Here is a 16,640-nt window from a genome sequence, read left to right on the forward strand (position 1 = left end):
TCCGGTAGCATCTTTCTGCTCTGTCCTTGGAATTCACCTGCCGATCTGCGCAGGTCTCGGCCGGCCTCTCGGATTCATCACAGATTTGCGCAGACTTGAATAACTCGGTCTGAACTGACCACCAAGGGTGATCCATGGCCAACTTGGCTCATCTACTTCTTCTTGAAGTGACTGAGATTAAAGAAGCAGTGTTTAAAAAAAAATGCATGGATTGCCTGTCCAGCATGGCCCGGCCTCACGAGACTTCCCTCACCGTGGTTTTGTTTTTGTTTTTGTTTTTGTTTTGTTTTTTAGGCTACAACTGAGGTGGAAATTAAGAAGAAAGGCCCTGGGTCTCTTTTAGTCTCCATGGACCAATTGGCTTCCTATGGAAGGAAAGACAGAATTAACAGTATAATGAGTGTTGTTACAAATACTCTGGTAGAAGGTAAGTGCACCGGGGTGTTGGCCGTCCACACTGCTGGTGTAAATATGTATAGTGTGACCAGTAAACCAAATCCCAGCCCCTTGTCTGAGCTTTGCAAAAACGGCCCCTGGGCTTTTGGCACAGATCCTATTGAGCATAGCAACCAAGACCATGAATTTTTTTCCCAAATCTAAGTGCAGACAAATAAAATCTTTGCCTCTGCTGCTGCCAGCCTCACACACAGATTGTGAGACGTTTGTGGCACAGAGGGTTGAACGACCACTTGTGACATCCGCATCCCATGTCGCAGCTGCTTCCTTCCCATCCAGCCCCCTGCTAATGCACCTGGGAAGGTAACAAGAGATGCCCTGAGTGCCTGAGCCCCTGCCACCCTATAGGAGAACCAGATGGAATTCCAGGTTCCTAGTTTCGGCTTGGTCCATCCCCAGCTGTTGCAGGTATTTGGGGAGTGAACCAGTAGATAGAAGAGATTCTCTCTCTTTTTTTCTCTCTCTCTCTCTCTCTCTCCCTCTCCCCCCCCCCATTTTGTCTTGCAAATAACTCTGTTTTTTCAGAAAATGAAAGAGACTTAAAAAAACTACAGAGATAGAAATGATGGAGTTGCCCTGTGGCCAAACCCCAAAACACAGCCTTCCTCTTTTCCTTTGTAACTCCTTCACAGCCTTTTGATTTTTCCCTTCAGGAGAAATGCGCTGTGTGTGTCGATTGCACCTAATTCTGTCTCTCTTCAAACACCCCCACATCTCCATAAATATATTTGATGTGTGACTAGGCAGGCGGCTGCTCCTCTTGTCCCAGACGCTCGGTGCCACGACAGAAAAGCAGCCACAGTGGGAACGAGTACGTGCGTGGTGACACCGGCATTGGTGCCTGCGTTCTCGGCACTGAAGACCTTCCCCGAGCACAGAGCTGCCCTCCCTCCCGTGGGGTCTTGCAGCCCGGGCTCCTCTTGCCTTACTGGGTAGTAAACTCAGCAGCTGGGCTGTCTCTCTCACAAGATCACGGCTGACGCTGCTTGCGTCCCCTTTCATCCAAGCCACAGAGGTTCAGCTGAGTTGTCCTGTTGTGGGTTCAGACACCCAGGCCATCCCAGTGACAGCCAGAGGCCTTCAAATGGGGAAACTCAAAATTATCCTGGTGTCATTTCAGCCCGACACCACTCCCACTCCATACAGAGGAAGGGGCAGGAATCCCTCGACAGGAGCTCCCTGGGGCTGTTTATACCCCCCACAAATGCACAAGAAATGAGACCACAATTGCACCCATCTTGTGAAACTACGGAGCACAAAGAATACAGAACTCAGGCTTCCAGCTGCCTGACAAGCTCCAGTCTTTGCCGTTTTCATTTGCTCCCGTTGAGGTCTTTGTCCAGTAGAGCCTCTTCCAGCTTGGCCGCTGAGCCTTGGAGAGTGCAGACAAATAACTACAGATTGCAGAATTCCAAGCTAAGAAACCCTAGCTCAAGAACCGCAGCTAATTCTGTCACTCACTTGGAGATGGACACAGGATTCCTCCCGGGTATTTATGGCAGTTGAGAAAGCAAAACCCACAGCCTCTAACGGGTACATGTTGTTATTGCTGGAGACATCAGGACGGGAGAGCCATGCTGCAATGCAATGGTTATTTGTCGGTTGCTACGCTGGCTGGCAAAGGGAGATGTCCAGACTCTTGCCAAATTGAACTTGGCCGCTTTTGGAGCAGTGGGGGAGTGTTGGCACTGCAAGGATCCCTTTGGGGGGCCTTGGAGCTCCCCTCCCTCTGCTGAATTGGATACCATTGGGGCATTTTAAAAATTTTCTCTTCTTCTTCTTCTGCCCATCCTCCACTTGGTCTTTCTCTCCTGCTGGCAAGGAGTGGCTGGACTCAGGGACACAAGGAAGGACGTATTCCTCTTTAACTGTTGGTCCCAGGCTTGCTGCAACGTTAAAAGCCAACGTTAAACAGTGAGGAAGCTCTGATGTGATTTCAACCCAGAGTCCAGAAGAATTATTTTTTAAAGCCAAAGAAGCAGGCTCCTGCTCTCCACGGCAGAGAATCTCAGAATCCTGCAAATAAATGAGAAGTGTTGCAGACATGTTCACCACGATCCAGTAATCTCGGGAGCATCATAGCCGACAAAGCCATTTGCTTTGGGGTTTGCTCAGCGGGCCAGGGCTGGGACGCGGGCACAGAGCCATACAGCCAGGGAGGAAGAGCAGTGAGGGCACTCGGAGCAGGGACAACTCCATCCTCAGTGCCTGGTAGATGTGTAAAACGTGAATGGAATGGAGCAAAGCACCTGCCCAGGGAGAACAGGGGGCCTCCCTGCTCTGCCTTCGTGCAGAACAGATGGCTCCCCAAAAAACCAACTTCCAGGACGTCCAAGACCTACAGGGTGGTGTCCGTGAGAGCAGTCCCAAAGCCCTGGACAGCCCCATCTGCTAATCCACTGCCCACTGCTGGCGCGGGGCGCGGGGAGTGGTTCTCAAAGGTTGTCTTCCCCCAGCTGCTGGTGGGGCTGGCCCCTGCAGCGCCACGTGGTCTCTCTTTGTGTGGGATATGCCGCATCACCCCAAGGGTCCTCCCCTTCTCCGCTAGCGTGGGTTAGAAATACCCCAGTCCCCCTGAAGGAATCTCCTAAGTGCCTTGGGGCGTGGGAGTGCCCCTGCCTGATGGTTCACTGTCAAACAGTACGATGGTGTCCGCACAGTCAAAGCCTCAGCAAACGCCCAGGGAAGGGAGGAGATGGAAGACAGAGTGGAACCAGGTTCCCAAATATGTACTGTAAGAATTTATAGAAATAAGAGAACCTTTGCATTTTCTTTTTTTGGGGCAGGGGGGAGAAAACTAAATTTACCTTGGGGAGAGGGATCCTATGAGGAAGCAGCCAAAGTGAATTCTCCTTCACAGACCTCCTTTTCCCACGCAGACTCCCACGTGGCGCTTGCCGTGGCCCTTCCATCCTGGAAACCAAGGCAACCGTTTTCCTAGCAACCAGGGAGCCAATCAGAAGCCCAGCCCAAGTCACCCCGTCTAAAATAAAGCCATCACCTGGGCACCATCCAGCTGGCTGGGAGAAGGGAAGGTAGACTAATGTAAGACAGCCTCTTCTCGGTGAAATGTTAGGAGTTTGTACCAAAAAAAAAAAAAAAAAAGTTTTTGTTTGTTTCTCACTTCACTTGAAAGTCAGCGAGACACAGACGGACTGAGAGATCTTCTATCTGTTGGTTCACTCCCCCAGTGCCGGGCCAGGCCAAAGCCAAGGAGCCTGGAACTCAGTCCGGGTCTCCCACATGGGTGGCAGGGAGCCAGCCACCTGAGCCAGGCTCCCAGGAGGTACTTTGGCAGGAAGCAATCAGGCGCTCTGATAATGGAATGCAGGCATCCCGAGCTGTAGATTGACCACTGCGCCCTCTGCTGTACAAACATCTCCTCGCTTACTCCTCAGTCAAACCCATGGAACCTCCTTCAGGGAGCTTATAATTTAGTCCCAGGACCTATGAAGTGTTGAAGCCGGGTTAAGCCCAGGGAGTCAGGCTCAGAGGCCAAGCTCCTAACCTGGGGACTGGAGATCCCTATAACTGAGGGTCAAGTTCTCCTACAGCTACTTCATTCTCAACATTGAAACAGCAGTGGCGGTGGCCAGGGAGGCCCGGCCTGGGTCTCCTGTGTTTTTCTCACTGTGATTGACAGCTGTCTTTTTGTTCTTCACTCACTACAGAGCTGGAAGAGTCTCAGAGAAAGTGCCCGCCATGCTGGTACAAATTTGCTAACACGTTCCTCATCTGGGAGTGCCACCCATACTGGATAAAACTAAAAGAGATTGTGAACTTGATAGTCATGGACCCTTTCGTGGACTTAGCCATCACCATTTGCATTGTGCTGAACACACTATTCATGGCCATGGAGCACCACCCTATGACACCGCAGTTTGAACACGTCTTGACTGTAGGGAATCTGGTAAGTGGGTTGTGCTGTGGACACGTTCCACCTGCAGCACGCCTCTCCCTGCTCCTCCACTCTGGAGCTTGGTGGAAGACAGACATATCCCACATAGGCCCGGCACCGCTCAGCTGTTTCCTGCTTCTGCAGAACTTGAAGGTGTCATGGAGGAGCTGTTGGCAGGGATCCGACCACGGTGACAGAATGAGAGGCACAGCACAGTGGCTTGGTTTCAACTGCTGAGCCAGGGACTTCTGGATTTTTTTTTCTCATTCTGGTTCTTAAATGGATTCCTGCAAATTGCTCCAGCAAATCTCTCCCTCCTTTCACCTTAATTAAGAACCACTGCAAAACAGGGAGCTCCTAGTGCATTCACTGGTAGCCCTGTGCATGCCCGCACCGTCACCTCTTCATTATCCAGATGGGAGCTATTTGTGAGAAATCGAAAATTCTATTCCAACTTCTGGGCCATCACCCAGTTTTTGCCATTAGTTGATCTGGGCCAGGCTTATTTTAATGTTAGCTGAAGTCATACTTTTAATTTGTCGTATCATTTAGAAGCATGCAGTTTCTAAAGATTAGATTATACAGTGTGTTCCAGAGTCAAATAGTTGTGAGCATTGTTTTATGTTCCTTCTTTAGTACAAAAATCAGGAGTTCATTGAGTTTTGATGGGTTGAATAATTGGCTGATTGAATTTTTTTAAAGATTTATTTATTTATTTGAAAGAGTTACAGAGAGACAGAAGCAGAGAGAGACAGGTCGGGGTGGGAAGTCTTCCACCCGCTGGTTCACTCCCCAAATGGCCGCAGCAGCTGGAGCTGCGCCAATCTGAAGCCAGGAGCCAGGAGCTTCCTCTGGGTCTCCCACATGGGTGCAGGGACCCAAGGACTTGGGCCATCTTCTACTGCTTTCCTAGGCCATAGCAGAGAGCTGGATCGGAAGAGGAGCAGCCAGGACTCGAATTGGTGCCCACATGGGATGCTGGTGCTGCAGGCAGCAGCTTTACCCGCTGCGCCACAGCGCCAGCCCTGACTGATTGAATTTTGATGGTTGCTAGAGTTGTTTGAATGCTGAGGGACTCATGGCATTGATGGGATTTCCATAGGCTGCAGAGTTAATTGGGCCAAGTCCTCTAGGTCATTCTGGGCCTCGTTCTTCCCCAGGAGTCACAGCCTGGTGTCTTCAGTCCTAGCTGTTGCCATTTCCTTTGAGTAGGATCTCTGCCCAGTGCCAGTGTGTGTGTGCACGCTCTCTCTCTCTCTCTCTCTCACACACACACACACACACACACACACGAGTCCTGGAGACACTTACAAAGCATTGCAACATCATTGCTAGTTCGAATTCTGAAAGCACAGACCCTGCACCCGATTAGGCCTTGTAATGTTCTCTGGCTCCCATCCTAGATGGTTCTACACTCCTTCCCATCTGGGGTTGGGCACCTGCCCCAGCCTCACTGCCGCCCCGCGAGACACCTGCCTTCTCTGGAACACGCTGCTCCCGCAGGCTACCCGGCTCCTAGCAGTGCCTGTGGGTGGGTGCGCTGTATGATGCCTGACACTGGCACAGGGCCTGGGCCATGGAGTCTAACCAAAAGCCCATCCGCAATGCCCCCACATATAAGCTTCATACTGTTACCCAGGAGTTAAAGCAGTGAGAAACGTGACATCATAAACTGTGGTGCTGATGGTGGCATTTTCCCCGGAGAGCTGGGTTTTTCCTTTAAGTCTCTACTCGTCCTCGCCGCCACAGAATCAGTCCTTGCTTCCTGTGGTGTTTTGAGAGACCTTGCTGCCCAGTGGCAGCTACTGTGCCCTCGGACCAGGCTGGCTCACAGTGGTATGTTTCCCTGTCTTAAAAAGGCCCAGAGGGGCCAGCGCTGTGGCGTAGTGGGTAAAGCGCCGCCTGCAGTGCCAGCATCCCATATGGGCACCAGTTCAAGTCCCAGCTGCTCCACTTCTGATCCAACTCTCGCTATGGCCTGGGAAAGCAGTAGAAGATGGCCCAAGTCCTTGGGCCCTTGCACCCACATGGGAGACTTAGAAGAAGCTCCTGGCTCCTGGCTTCGGATCTGCACAGCTCTGGCCATTGCGGCCATCTCGGGAGGGAACCAGCAGCTGGAAGACCTCTCTCTCTGTCTCTACCTCTTTCTGTAAGAAAGAGAGGTCTTCCAGCTGCCGGGTCACTCCCCAGTTGGCCCACGCAGGTGCAGGGGCCCAAGGACTTGGGCCATCTTCTACTGCTTTCCCAGGCCCTAGCAGAGAGCTGGATTAGAAGTGGAGCAGCTGAGTCTCAAACCAGCATCCATATGGGAGGCCAGCACTGCAGGCAGTGGCTTTACCCGCCATGCCACAGCGCCGGCCCCATGAATAAATCTTTTAAAAAGGAAAAGAAAGAAAGCCAGAAAAGTCTCAGGCCAGTAGGGATGATTTGGTCGCCCTGCCCCCGGCGAGTGAGTGAGTTATCATGGCCACTGCTTTTTTCAGGTCTCCACTGGCACTTCCTGAGCCCTGGGGGAGGGCCCGCCATAGAACAGGAGCCCCCATTCCAAGAATACAGCAAGAACCGTGCCACACCCTGGTTATTCCCAGTGAAGCCCACACTGTGCAGATGCAGTTAATGCAGAAGGAGGGGTACTGCTGCTCCCTGCCCTGCTGCAGCCCCAGGGCAACCTCCAAGCAAAGCACCCCAGGGCACTGGCTGTGAATTCAGAATGTTCTATTAAAACAGGGTCTCGATTGATATGTAGTCTCAAGACCTCTGTAATCTCTTAAAAGAGCTAGAGCTTTGGTTTATGTGGGTTATATCCACTGATATTCACTTTTTAAATGATCTCCCTGATAATGATCTCTGATTAAGAGATCATTTAAAAGTATCCACTTATTTATTTTTAAATCATGATACTATACCATTATGCATTGAACATAAATAACACGTATGGAAAAAAATTATATCTAAGACAAAGACAGAAGCATGGGAGGATTTGCCATTTTTTCAAATCCCTTTCGGGTCTTGTGTGTGTCTGTGTGTGTGTAAGATTTATTTATTTTACTTGAGAGTCACAGTTATACAGAGAGAAGGTGAGGCAGAGAGACAGAGAGAGAGGTCTTCCATCCACTGGGTACTTCCCAAACAGCCACAATGGCTGGAGCTGAGCCGATCCGAAGCCAGGAGCCAGGAGCCCCTCAGGGTCTCCCATGCGGATGCAGGGGCCCAAGGACTTGGGTCATCTTCCACTGCCTTCCCAGGCCATAGCAGAGAGCTGGATCGGAAGTGGAGCAGCCAGGACTCAAACCAGCGTCCATACAGTTGCAATCACTGCAGGCAGCAGCTTTACCCACTATGCCACAGCACTGGCCCTGTTGGATCTGTTTTAATAGGAGATAACTAGACCCCCTTACCTGCTTCTGCACTCAGTCCATCGTGTAGGGAGAAAAGCTGGCCTCATATGGATATGTAGTGGGAAAGGGGAGGACCGGGTGGGGGTCTTAGGGCCCCCAGGGACCCTCAACTGCCCTTCGAGAAGAGCTAGAACATAAATTCTCAAGTGAGTATTTGACAACAGTCCTGTGTGATTGCTAATACATCACTTTTCATTCTTCCTTCTTCCTTCTCCAAAATCATCATCACAGTGCAAATGAGAGCAGCCCCCTAGGGATAACCTTTGATCCACTCTTTAAAAAAATAAGATTATTATTTATTTATTTCAAAGGCAGAATTACAGAGAGGCAGAAAGAGAGTTCACTCCCCAGTTGGTCACAACGGCCGAAGCTGCACCGATCCGAAGCCAGGAGCCAAGAGCTTCTTCCAGGTCTCCCATGCAGGGGCCCAGGGACTTGGACCACCTTTTACTGCTTTCCCAGGCCATAGCAGAGAGCTGGATCAGAAGTGGAATAGCTGGGACTCGAACCAGCACCCACATGGGATGCTGGCACTGCAGGCAGTGGCTTTACTTGCAACGCCACAGCACCAGCCCCTCTTCTATGATTTTGAATGAGAGACCCCACAGCATATATCTAGGCTTCATAATACATGTAATAAGTCAGAAATAATACTGTATTTTTCTGTTCCAATTATAATACCATGAGTAAGCTTTTTTTTTTTTTTTTTTAACACAGACATCCCTAGCACACACCTACAAATAACTGCCAATTCCTAAGTCATCTGGGTGGTATTGTTCTTGCTTAGCATATGTTTTTTTAGGATTTAATTATTATTCGAAAGGCAAAGTTACAGAGAGAGTTCTTCCATCTGCTGATTCATTCCCCCAAATGACCACAACGGCCAGGGCTGGGCCAGGCTGCAGCCAGGAGCCAGGAACTCCATCCAGGTCTCCCACATGGATGGTAGGAGCCCAGACACGTGGGCCATCTTCTACTGCTTTCCCGGATGCATTAGCAGGGAGCTGGATGGGAAGTGGAGCAGCCAGGACTCAACCTGACCCCTAAATGAGATGTTGGCATCGCAGGCAACGGCTTAAACCCACTGCACCACAATGCTGGCCCCAAATGTTTTTCTGACCTTTCTTTGGAACAGTGTGAATTGAGTGGTTCTGGCAACAGAAAATGGGGACAGTGGGGCTGGGGCTTCCATTCAAGATGCAAGTGAGTTTCCAGCTGATAGAACCCATCGTGTCTGAGGAGCCCGGGTGCTGTTTCCCCCAACTCCGGCCATTGTGCGGGATACGCCTGTGTCAGAGGCTGATCGTCTACCCAGAAATAGGCACATCCAGTGCACTGTCAATTACAAACTCTTTCAACTTTTATTAATATTTTTAATTCCAAGGAGTAGAAAAGAGAGAAATAAAGAGACTTTCCCGCCTCCCATGGGGTGCTCGGGGTGGGGACCCAGGATCAGCCACAGTCCTCAGATGCAGAGTTTAACCACAGCTGGCCCGTGAGCTTTCTCGGACGTCTGGGTTCAAAGAGAATGACAGAGGTGTTCTTTTCTCTATTATCTCTCTCTCTCTCTCCTTCCTCCTCCCACCCCCGTCCCCCTTGTCCCACCCCCTCTTTAGGTTTTCACTGGAATTTTCACAGCGGAAATGTTCCTGAAGCTCATAGCCATGGACCCCTACTATTATTTCCAAGAAGGTTGGAACATTTTTGACGGATTTATTGTGTCCCTCAGTTTAATGGAACTGGGTCTAGCGGACGTGGAGGGGCTTTCGGTGCTGCGATCTTTCCGATTGGTATTCCATATTTCTCCACTTTCTTTCACTATTGCTAGCTTGCAGCTACTAGAAAGAGTTTGTGTATAAGTTAGCTTGATGATTCCTTAACGCCCTTACCCTGTAATTCTCTCAATTCCGCTTGGCTGTTTGGAACTGGCTTGGCTACTACTAAAAATCCTGACAGCATTCCTGCTGACCACCTAACGTAGAAGTTCATTTTAAGACTCTGTAAGCAAACGGGAATGACTTTAGGACGCAAACGATGCTTAGAGATAACGCTTATTCTAGAAGCCGAAGGAGGATTCCCACAGGCCTTGCGTTGGTAGTCCGGTTTGATTTCCCGGGGAACCGTTGCCATACCTGTCTCCCTAGAGTGGCAGTGGTCACTCTCCCATTCCTTGCTGCTCTGTCATCGTAACCCCTTCCAGAAAATCAGAATCAAATCGTGTTTTTTAACATTATGTTGAAATGGATTGTCGTATGGTGTGGCCTTATTTTTTGTATTATTAGCTAAGAAGGATTTATTATTATTATTATTATTATTATTATTATTATTAATGTATTTGAAGGAGGCCTGGGCCTGGGCTGGTTGAGTCCCTGGAGAAGCTCCAGGCTTCTTCAGGCTGCCCACTCAGACCAAACTCTCTGCTGCTTCCTGGGTGGCAGAGCTGGCTTACGTCTCTCCAGCCTCCTGGGAAAACACCCAGCCCCTTGCAACACCAAGGCACTGAGCAGATCTGAGAGAGAATCGGAACAGAGGGCCACTTTGTAAAATGCGCCAGTGTCACTTGTTCCGGGTCGCAGATAGCATCTGGCTGATTTCTGGAACCTCCGCCTACTGTTCCATGGCTGCGATCCAGCCTACTTTTTAAGAACAGTTTTCGTTATTTCAGTGACAAGAAGGGAGGGTTGAGAGATAAAGCCTTAGAACAGATATGCTCATTGACGTACAAACCAGTCAGGGAAAAGGAGACAGGCGACCCCAGTAAATGTCGAACTCTCAGATGGAAGACTCCGATTTTCAAATAGAGGAGAACCGCTCCAGGCAGCGCTGTCGCCTTCTACCGAAATCCTTGTCACCGTGTGTATCAGCTATGTGTTAACTCGTGGTATCTGCCATAACCATTGGCTGAGCCACCGTGGCCTTTTACGCTCTGCCAGGCCATTAGCCAAGACCTTGTCGTCACCGTGGCAGAGTACATGCCCTCTGAGTTAGTGACCGTATTGGCCCTTTTCCTAAGAAGTTTGAGCTCCATGGCCCTCCCCCCGATCCAGAACTCTGCTTTTTCCTCCACGTTATCCCGAGCATGTCAATGCACTTTCAAATCAGCAAAAGGGAGACATTTCAAATTTTTTTGAAATGCTTGCTTTTTTATTTTTTTTTAAGAGACAGATGACTTTTTTCCCCACTCCCCTTCGACAAGGCTGTTGGGAAGGCCAGGGCCCGCCAGCTGGGAGAGGATGTGTGCACATTTAGGTTCTGGGACTTAAGGTCCATGTAATCCCAGGAGGTTGGAGGCAGCATTCCTGCCTCCTACTTGTAAACGTTTCGCTTCCTATGAAACCCGTCGGTTTTCCCTTACCTAAGTTCTCCCCGCTTGAGCCTGAGCCAGTCAGCAACATCCTGGGACTCTTCCCGACACTGCAGCTTGTACCAGTCTAGTCGTCTTTGTTTTCCCGCGTGCTGAGAGAGTGCATCGACTGGCATTTAGCATCCCTCCTCTTGTCTCCTTCTCCCTTAGCTTCGAGTCTTCAAGTTGGCCAAGTCCTGGCCCACGCTGAACATGTTGATCAAGATTATTGGGAATTCCGTGGGCGCCCTGGGCAACCTGACCCTGGTGCTGGCCATCATAGTCTTCATCTTTGCCGTGGTCGGGATGCAGCTCTTCGGAAAGAGCTACAAGGAGTGCGTGTGCAAGATCAACCAGGACTGCGAGCTGCCCCGCTGGCACATGCATGATTTCTTCCACTCCTTCCTCATCGTCTTCCGGGTGCTGTGCGGGGAGTGGATCGAGACCATGTGGGACTGCATGGAGGTGGCCGGCCAGGCCATGTGTCTCATCGTCTTCATGATGGTCATGGTGATTGGCAACTTGGTGGTTAGTACAGACCTTGTGCCTGTTTTGGTTTTCTGCCCTTGGCTCGGAAGCCCTGCCCTCAACCCCCAGCCCCGTCCGTCTCCTGCTTTCCCTGTCTATTGATTTTTTTCTTCTTGCCCAGTCCCTGGGGGGCCCTAAGGTACAAGTGACAGGGAGGAGCCCAGTGCTTACAGAGCTCCGACTCATGACCCCTGCCCCCCACACACACACTTTTCACAATTAGAACAACAACAAACCTGAGCAGAAGTCAGGAGACCTTCCTTCCCCAAGATCACATGGCTGCCATTGTGTGCACAGGGTGTGCACTTGAACTTGGACTTCAAAGTCTGCTCTTGGAGCTCCAAAAAAACCCCCTTTTACCCAAACCAGATAATCTCGACCTTGGCACTGCTGACGTCCTCGGCTGGATAATTCTCCGCTGTGGGGCCGTCCTGGGCATTGTAGGATGCCATTAGCATCACCCACGCTGGGACGACCAGAAATGTCTCTAGAAAGTGCCCAAAGGCCCCCTGGGGAGCACAGGCTGCCCACCAGTGAGAACCACCTGATCACTGATCCAAATCATCTTTGGGTTTGTATCTGTGTAAACAGCAAATCAGTTCCTGGCTTTGTTGGGGTCTGTCCGCCCGCTGTCTTCTACCTCGAGAGCCAGCATTGGGGACGCGGCACCTCGTCGAAGTGCAATCCGGGGACCAGCAGCCATGAGCTGTGGACTCTGAGGCCCCACCTCAGAACTCCCTACTGACTCAGACACTGCATTTCCGACAGGGTCCCCAAGGGATCTGTGCGCACGCCGCCATTGGAGGAGTCTCCATCTCCAGGTCCCCTTGCAAGCATAGAGCAAGGAGAACTGAGAGAGGGCGGGCTCAGGCTACCCCTGGCAGGCTCATCCACTTCATTTCATCCCCCTTTTCTGCCGTAAAGAAGCCAGGACAGGGTTCTCGCCAGCCCTGGCCCAGCCCTGGCTCGCCTAATGCTTTCATTTGACCTATAAAAATAACTGTCATGATGGTTCTCTCTTATTAAAAATGTTTTATGTATTTGAAAGTTTGTAGAGAGACACAGATAGACAGAGGGAAGGCTCTTCCATCTTGATTCACTCCCCAAATGCCCGTGATGCCAAAGAAGGTGGGACCAAGAGCTCAATCCAGGTCTCCCATGTGGGGGCAGGACCCCAGTCCTGTGAGCCATCCCTGCTGCCCCCCAGGGTGCACGCATTAGCAGGAAGCTGGAGTCAGGAGTGGAGCCAGGTGTCATGGGCGCTCTTGAAGTGAGATGTGGGTGTCCTAACCGGCATCCGAATCCCACCAAGCCAAACCCTCGCTGCTTCTCTAATTCCTCCCATTCTACATCCCCAGCACCCTGTCCCTTGGCCCCGATCCCTCTGGGCTTCTCACCGCTTCGGTGAATCCACCCCCTGCCTCCTGGTGGGGTGCCATCACATTTCCTCGCCTGACATCTCCACTCGGCTGCGCTCAGCTGTCTCGGGATGTCCCCGCTGTATCTGTCCCCAAACACCTGAACCCAGGACAAAGCGCGTCTCTCCCTGGGTCCCCGTGATGCCTTTCCAGGCCCTTCTTTGTCCCATCCCTCTGATGTACGGCTTGGGATGTACCTTCATTTAGGAGGGAGGGAGAGAGAGAAAGAGAACATGCTCTTAATCAGTGGTTCACTTAATCCGGGCCACCCCCACCTCTACCTCGCATATGAATACAGTTTATAAAGTTTAGTGGGAAAAAAGCCACATCCCAAGTCCTATATCAGATCTACTGAATCAGAATCTCTTCAAGGTAGGCCAAGGGCATAGGTATTATTATTATTATTATTATCATTATCATTATTAAGAGAGAATGCCTACCTCCTGGTTCACTCCCCAGCCAGCAATGCCTGAATGCCTGAGCCTGGGCCAGACCGAAGCCAGCAGCTGGGAACTCCATCCAGATCTCCCACATGGGTGCCAGGGACCCAGCTACCTGAGCCATCACCTGCTGCCTCCCAGGTTCTGCATTAGCAAGAAGCTGGACTCAGGAACCCGAGCTTACTGTTGAACTCAGGAAGTTCCCAGGCATCTTTACTGCTCGGCCACATGCTGAGCACCCCCACCCCAGACAGGAAATATTTCTTTGTAATGAACAGCCACCCCCAGCAGGTTATTCCATAAACTAGGGTTTGGTGTTGTTACCACCTGGTCTAAACACTTACCCGTCAGACCTGCAGCAGCCCCCTAACTCATGTAGCTGGTGGGAATGGCTATCTCAAATCCCTGTCGTCATGTGTGACTCCTATATCCAAGAACCAATAGTGGATCCAATTAGATAAGTTCCTGTCCCTCAGTGTGACCTGAAAAGCTGTCTCCAACTCACCCCAATTCTGCCAGCCACATTCCTTTGAATTCTATAAATGCCCTAGAGAATCCAAATACTCACGGGTCGCGTGTCTGCCACCTTGCCCTTATGTTATTTCCGCCTCAAATGCATACCTTCTTCTCCTTCCAAAGTACGACAAAGTCAGCACCGAGTGTCAATCAAGAAGTGAATCCCTTCCACTCTCCAAGAGTATGTCTTAAGAACAGTAATTAATTTTGATGTCCATGGTAGTTAAAATGAAAATGGAGAAAGAAAGCATATGTTTGAACGCCTGGCGCTTGACTATGCAAGAGAACAAGGAAGCAGCCATCACTGTGTTGCTAAGGCTGCTTCATTTTTGTAAATTTAGGTAAACAAGGACGGGGCGGGGGGGTCTTCCATCCGCTGGTTCACTTCCCACATGACCACAACGGCCCAGAACTGAGCCAATCTGAAGCCAGGAGGAGCCTCCTCCAGGTCTCCCACGTGGGTTCAGGGGCCCAAGCACCCAGGCCATTGTCCACTGCTCTCCCAGGCCACAGCAGAGAGCTAGATGGGAAATGGAGCAGCCAGGACTCGATATGGGATGCCGGCACTACAGCAGTGGCTTTACCCGCTATGCCACAGGGCCAGCCCCAAGGATAATGCAGTCTTAAAATTAAGACAGCATGAAGAGTTTCAGTTCTACCTTCTTGGTTCGTTGTGTGAAAGGCTAGCTCTCCTAGCCTCATGGGCCCAAAGTACTTGGTATACGCCTGCTCTCTTGGCCACAACCCTCCCCCACCCCCAACAATTCATAGCCATCATTTTGATTTTATTTGGGAGCCATTTTCCCCAAAATAAATACAACCTTTGCTATTTTTTTCTGGTTGTAAAAGAAGTAATAAGTACATTGGGGCTGGTGTTTGGTGCTTGGGAAGCCTGCATCAAATACAGGAGGGTCTGGGTTCAAGTCCTGGCTCCGCTCTTGATTCCGGTTTCCTGCTAATGTACAGCCTGGAAGGCAGCAGCAGGCAAGGCCCACGCCCTTGGTTCCCTGCCACCCTTGTGGGAGCCCCAGCTCGCATCCTGGGCTCCCGGCCCAGCCCTTGGTGTTGCAGGCATTTTGGAGAGTGAACCAGTGCCATGGACAATCTCTGTCTGGCTCTGTCCCTGGCTCGCTCAGTCCTTCTGCCTTTCAAATAACTAAATAGATAGATAGATAGATAGATAGATAGATAGATAGATAGATAGATAGATGAGAGAACAATGCAGAAAGGGAAGCCCTATATGGACTTACAGTCAGATTTCAAAAGGGTCCGGCATCAAAACTTTTTGAAGTCCCCTGTCCGTAGGCAAGCTATGCAAGAAGGCAGGTGTGAAACTCCTTGTGTTTGCAGCCAAAACCAAACACTTAAAATGAGTCGTGGGCCCCACAAACGCAACGGAAGCTCCTTTTCGGCATCCGCTCCTCCCAGCCCCCACTACCACCAGGAAGCCTTCGGGCTTGCAGTGGGTAACCCCTGGGGCGGGGGGCAGTGAGTCGCTAGCTCTCCCTTCCCTCGGCCAGTTCCTCACTGCCTCCTTTCCACCAACACTGCATGCTGCAGGTGCTGAACCTCTTCCTGGCCTTGCTGCTGAGCTCCTTCAGCGCGGACAACCTGGCGGCCACGGACGACGACGGGGAGATGAACAACCTCCAGATCTCCGTGATCCGCATCAAGAAGGGCGTGGCCTGGGTCAAGGCCAAAGTGCGCGCCTTCATGCAGGCACACCTGAAGCAGCGGGAGGCGGACGAGGTGAAGCCGCTGGACGAGCTGTATGAGAAGAAGGCCAACTGCATCGCCAACCACACCGGCGCCGACATCCACCGCAACGGCGACTTCCAGAGGAACGGCAACGGCACGACCAGCGGCATCGGCAGCAGCGTGGAGAAGTACATCATCGACGAGGACCACATGTCCTTCATCAACAACCCCAACCTCACCGTGCGTGTGCCCATCGCCGTGGGCGAGTCCGACTTCGAGAACCTCAACACCGAGGATGTGAGCAGCGAGTCGGACCCGGAAGGCAGCAAAGACGTAAGGTCCCAAGCCAAGAAACCCAACCTCGCTGTCTGCAGGAGCCTGGGAGGGGAGGGGTCATCTCTGCCCGGGGCCGGGGCACAGTCTGAGTGCTTCCCCCTGAGCCGTGGCCCTGAGATCCACCCAGAGCCACCTCTGGTTCCAGGAGGGTCCCTGTTTTCTCTGGGTTTGGACATGATACCCACTCCCGACAGAGGTCCTGGGGAACCCTGGTTATGGTATAGCTCATCGTGGCTTGGCCAAGGAGGAGTTGTACTAACAATTTAGGGGAGGAGAAGGGGCACAGGTGGGTGGTGTTGGGGCACAGCCAGTGAAGCCGCCAACTGAGATGCCGGCATCCCATATCTGAGCACCGGTTCCAGTCCCAGCTGCTCCGTTTCCAGTCCAGCTCCCTGCTAGTGCACCTGGGAAGGCAGTGGAAGATGGCCCGAGTATTTAGGCCTCTGCCACCCATGTGGGAGACCTGGATGGAGTTACTGGCTCCTGGGGTTGGCCTGGCCCAGATCTGGTTGTTGGGGCCATTTGGGGAGAGAATCAGCAAATGGACGTTCTCTCGCGGGCTCTCTCTCTCTCTCTCTCTCTTTGGCGGACACGTGGCCACAGCCTTGC

The 16,640-nt window shown here is 51.4% G+C and overlaps 1 protein-coding gene across 10 annotated transcripts in view; it reads left to right on the plus strand.

Moving 5' to 3' along the window:
- The window catches only part of SCN8A (sodium voltage-gated channel alpha subunit 8), a 168,672-nt gene that overhangs the window by 119,401 nt on the left and 32,631 nt on the right, over positions 1-16,640 (plus strand). For all 10 annotated transcript variants that reach the window (XM_089308381.1, XM_051845488.3, XM_051845487.3 and 7 more), the window contains 5 exons: positions 295-427; positions 4,128-4,366; positions 9,369-9,542; positions 11,267-11,623; positions 15,558-16,028. In XM_089308381.1, the coding sequence (XP_089164507.1) occupies positions 295-427; positions 4,128-4,366; positions 9,369-9,542; positions 11,267-11,623; positions 15,558-16,028 (1,374 nt within the window). The remainder of the gene's footprint in view (positions 1-294; positions 428-4,127; positions 4,367-9,368; positions 9,543-11,266; positions 11,624-15,557; positions 16,029-16,640) is intronic.

The sequence above is a fragment of the Oryctolagus cuniculus genome, chromosome 11, assembly GCF_051225735.1.
Source record: "Oryctolagus cuniculus isolate XC-2025 breed Fujian yellow rabbit chromosome 11, ASM5122573v1, whole genome shotgun sequence".
NCBI classification, from domain to species: Eukaryota; Metazoa; Chordata; class Mammalia; order Lagomorpha; family Leporidae; genus Oryctolagus; species Oryctolagus cuniculus.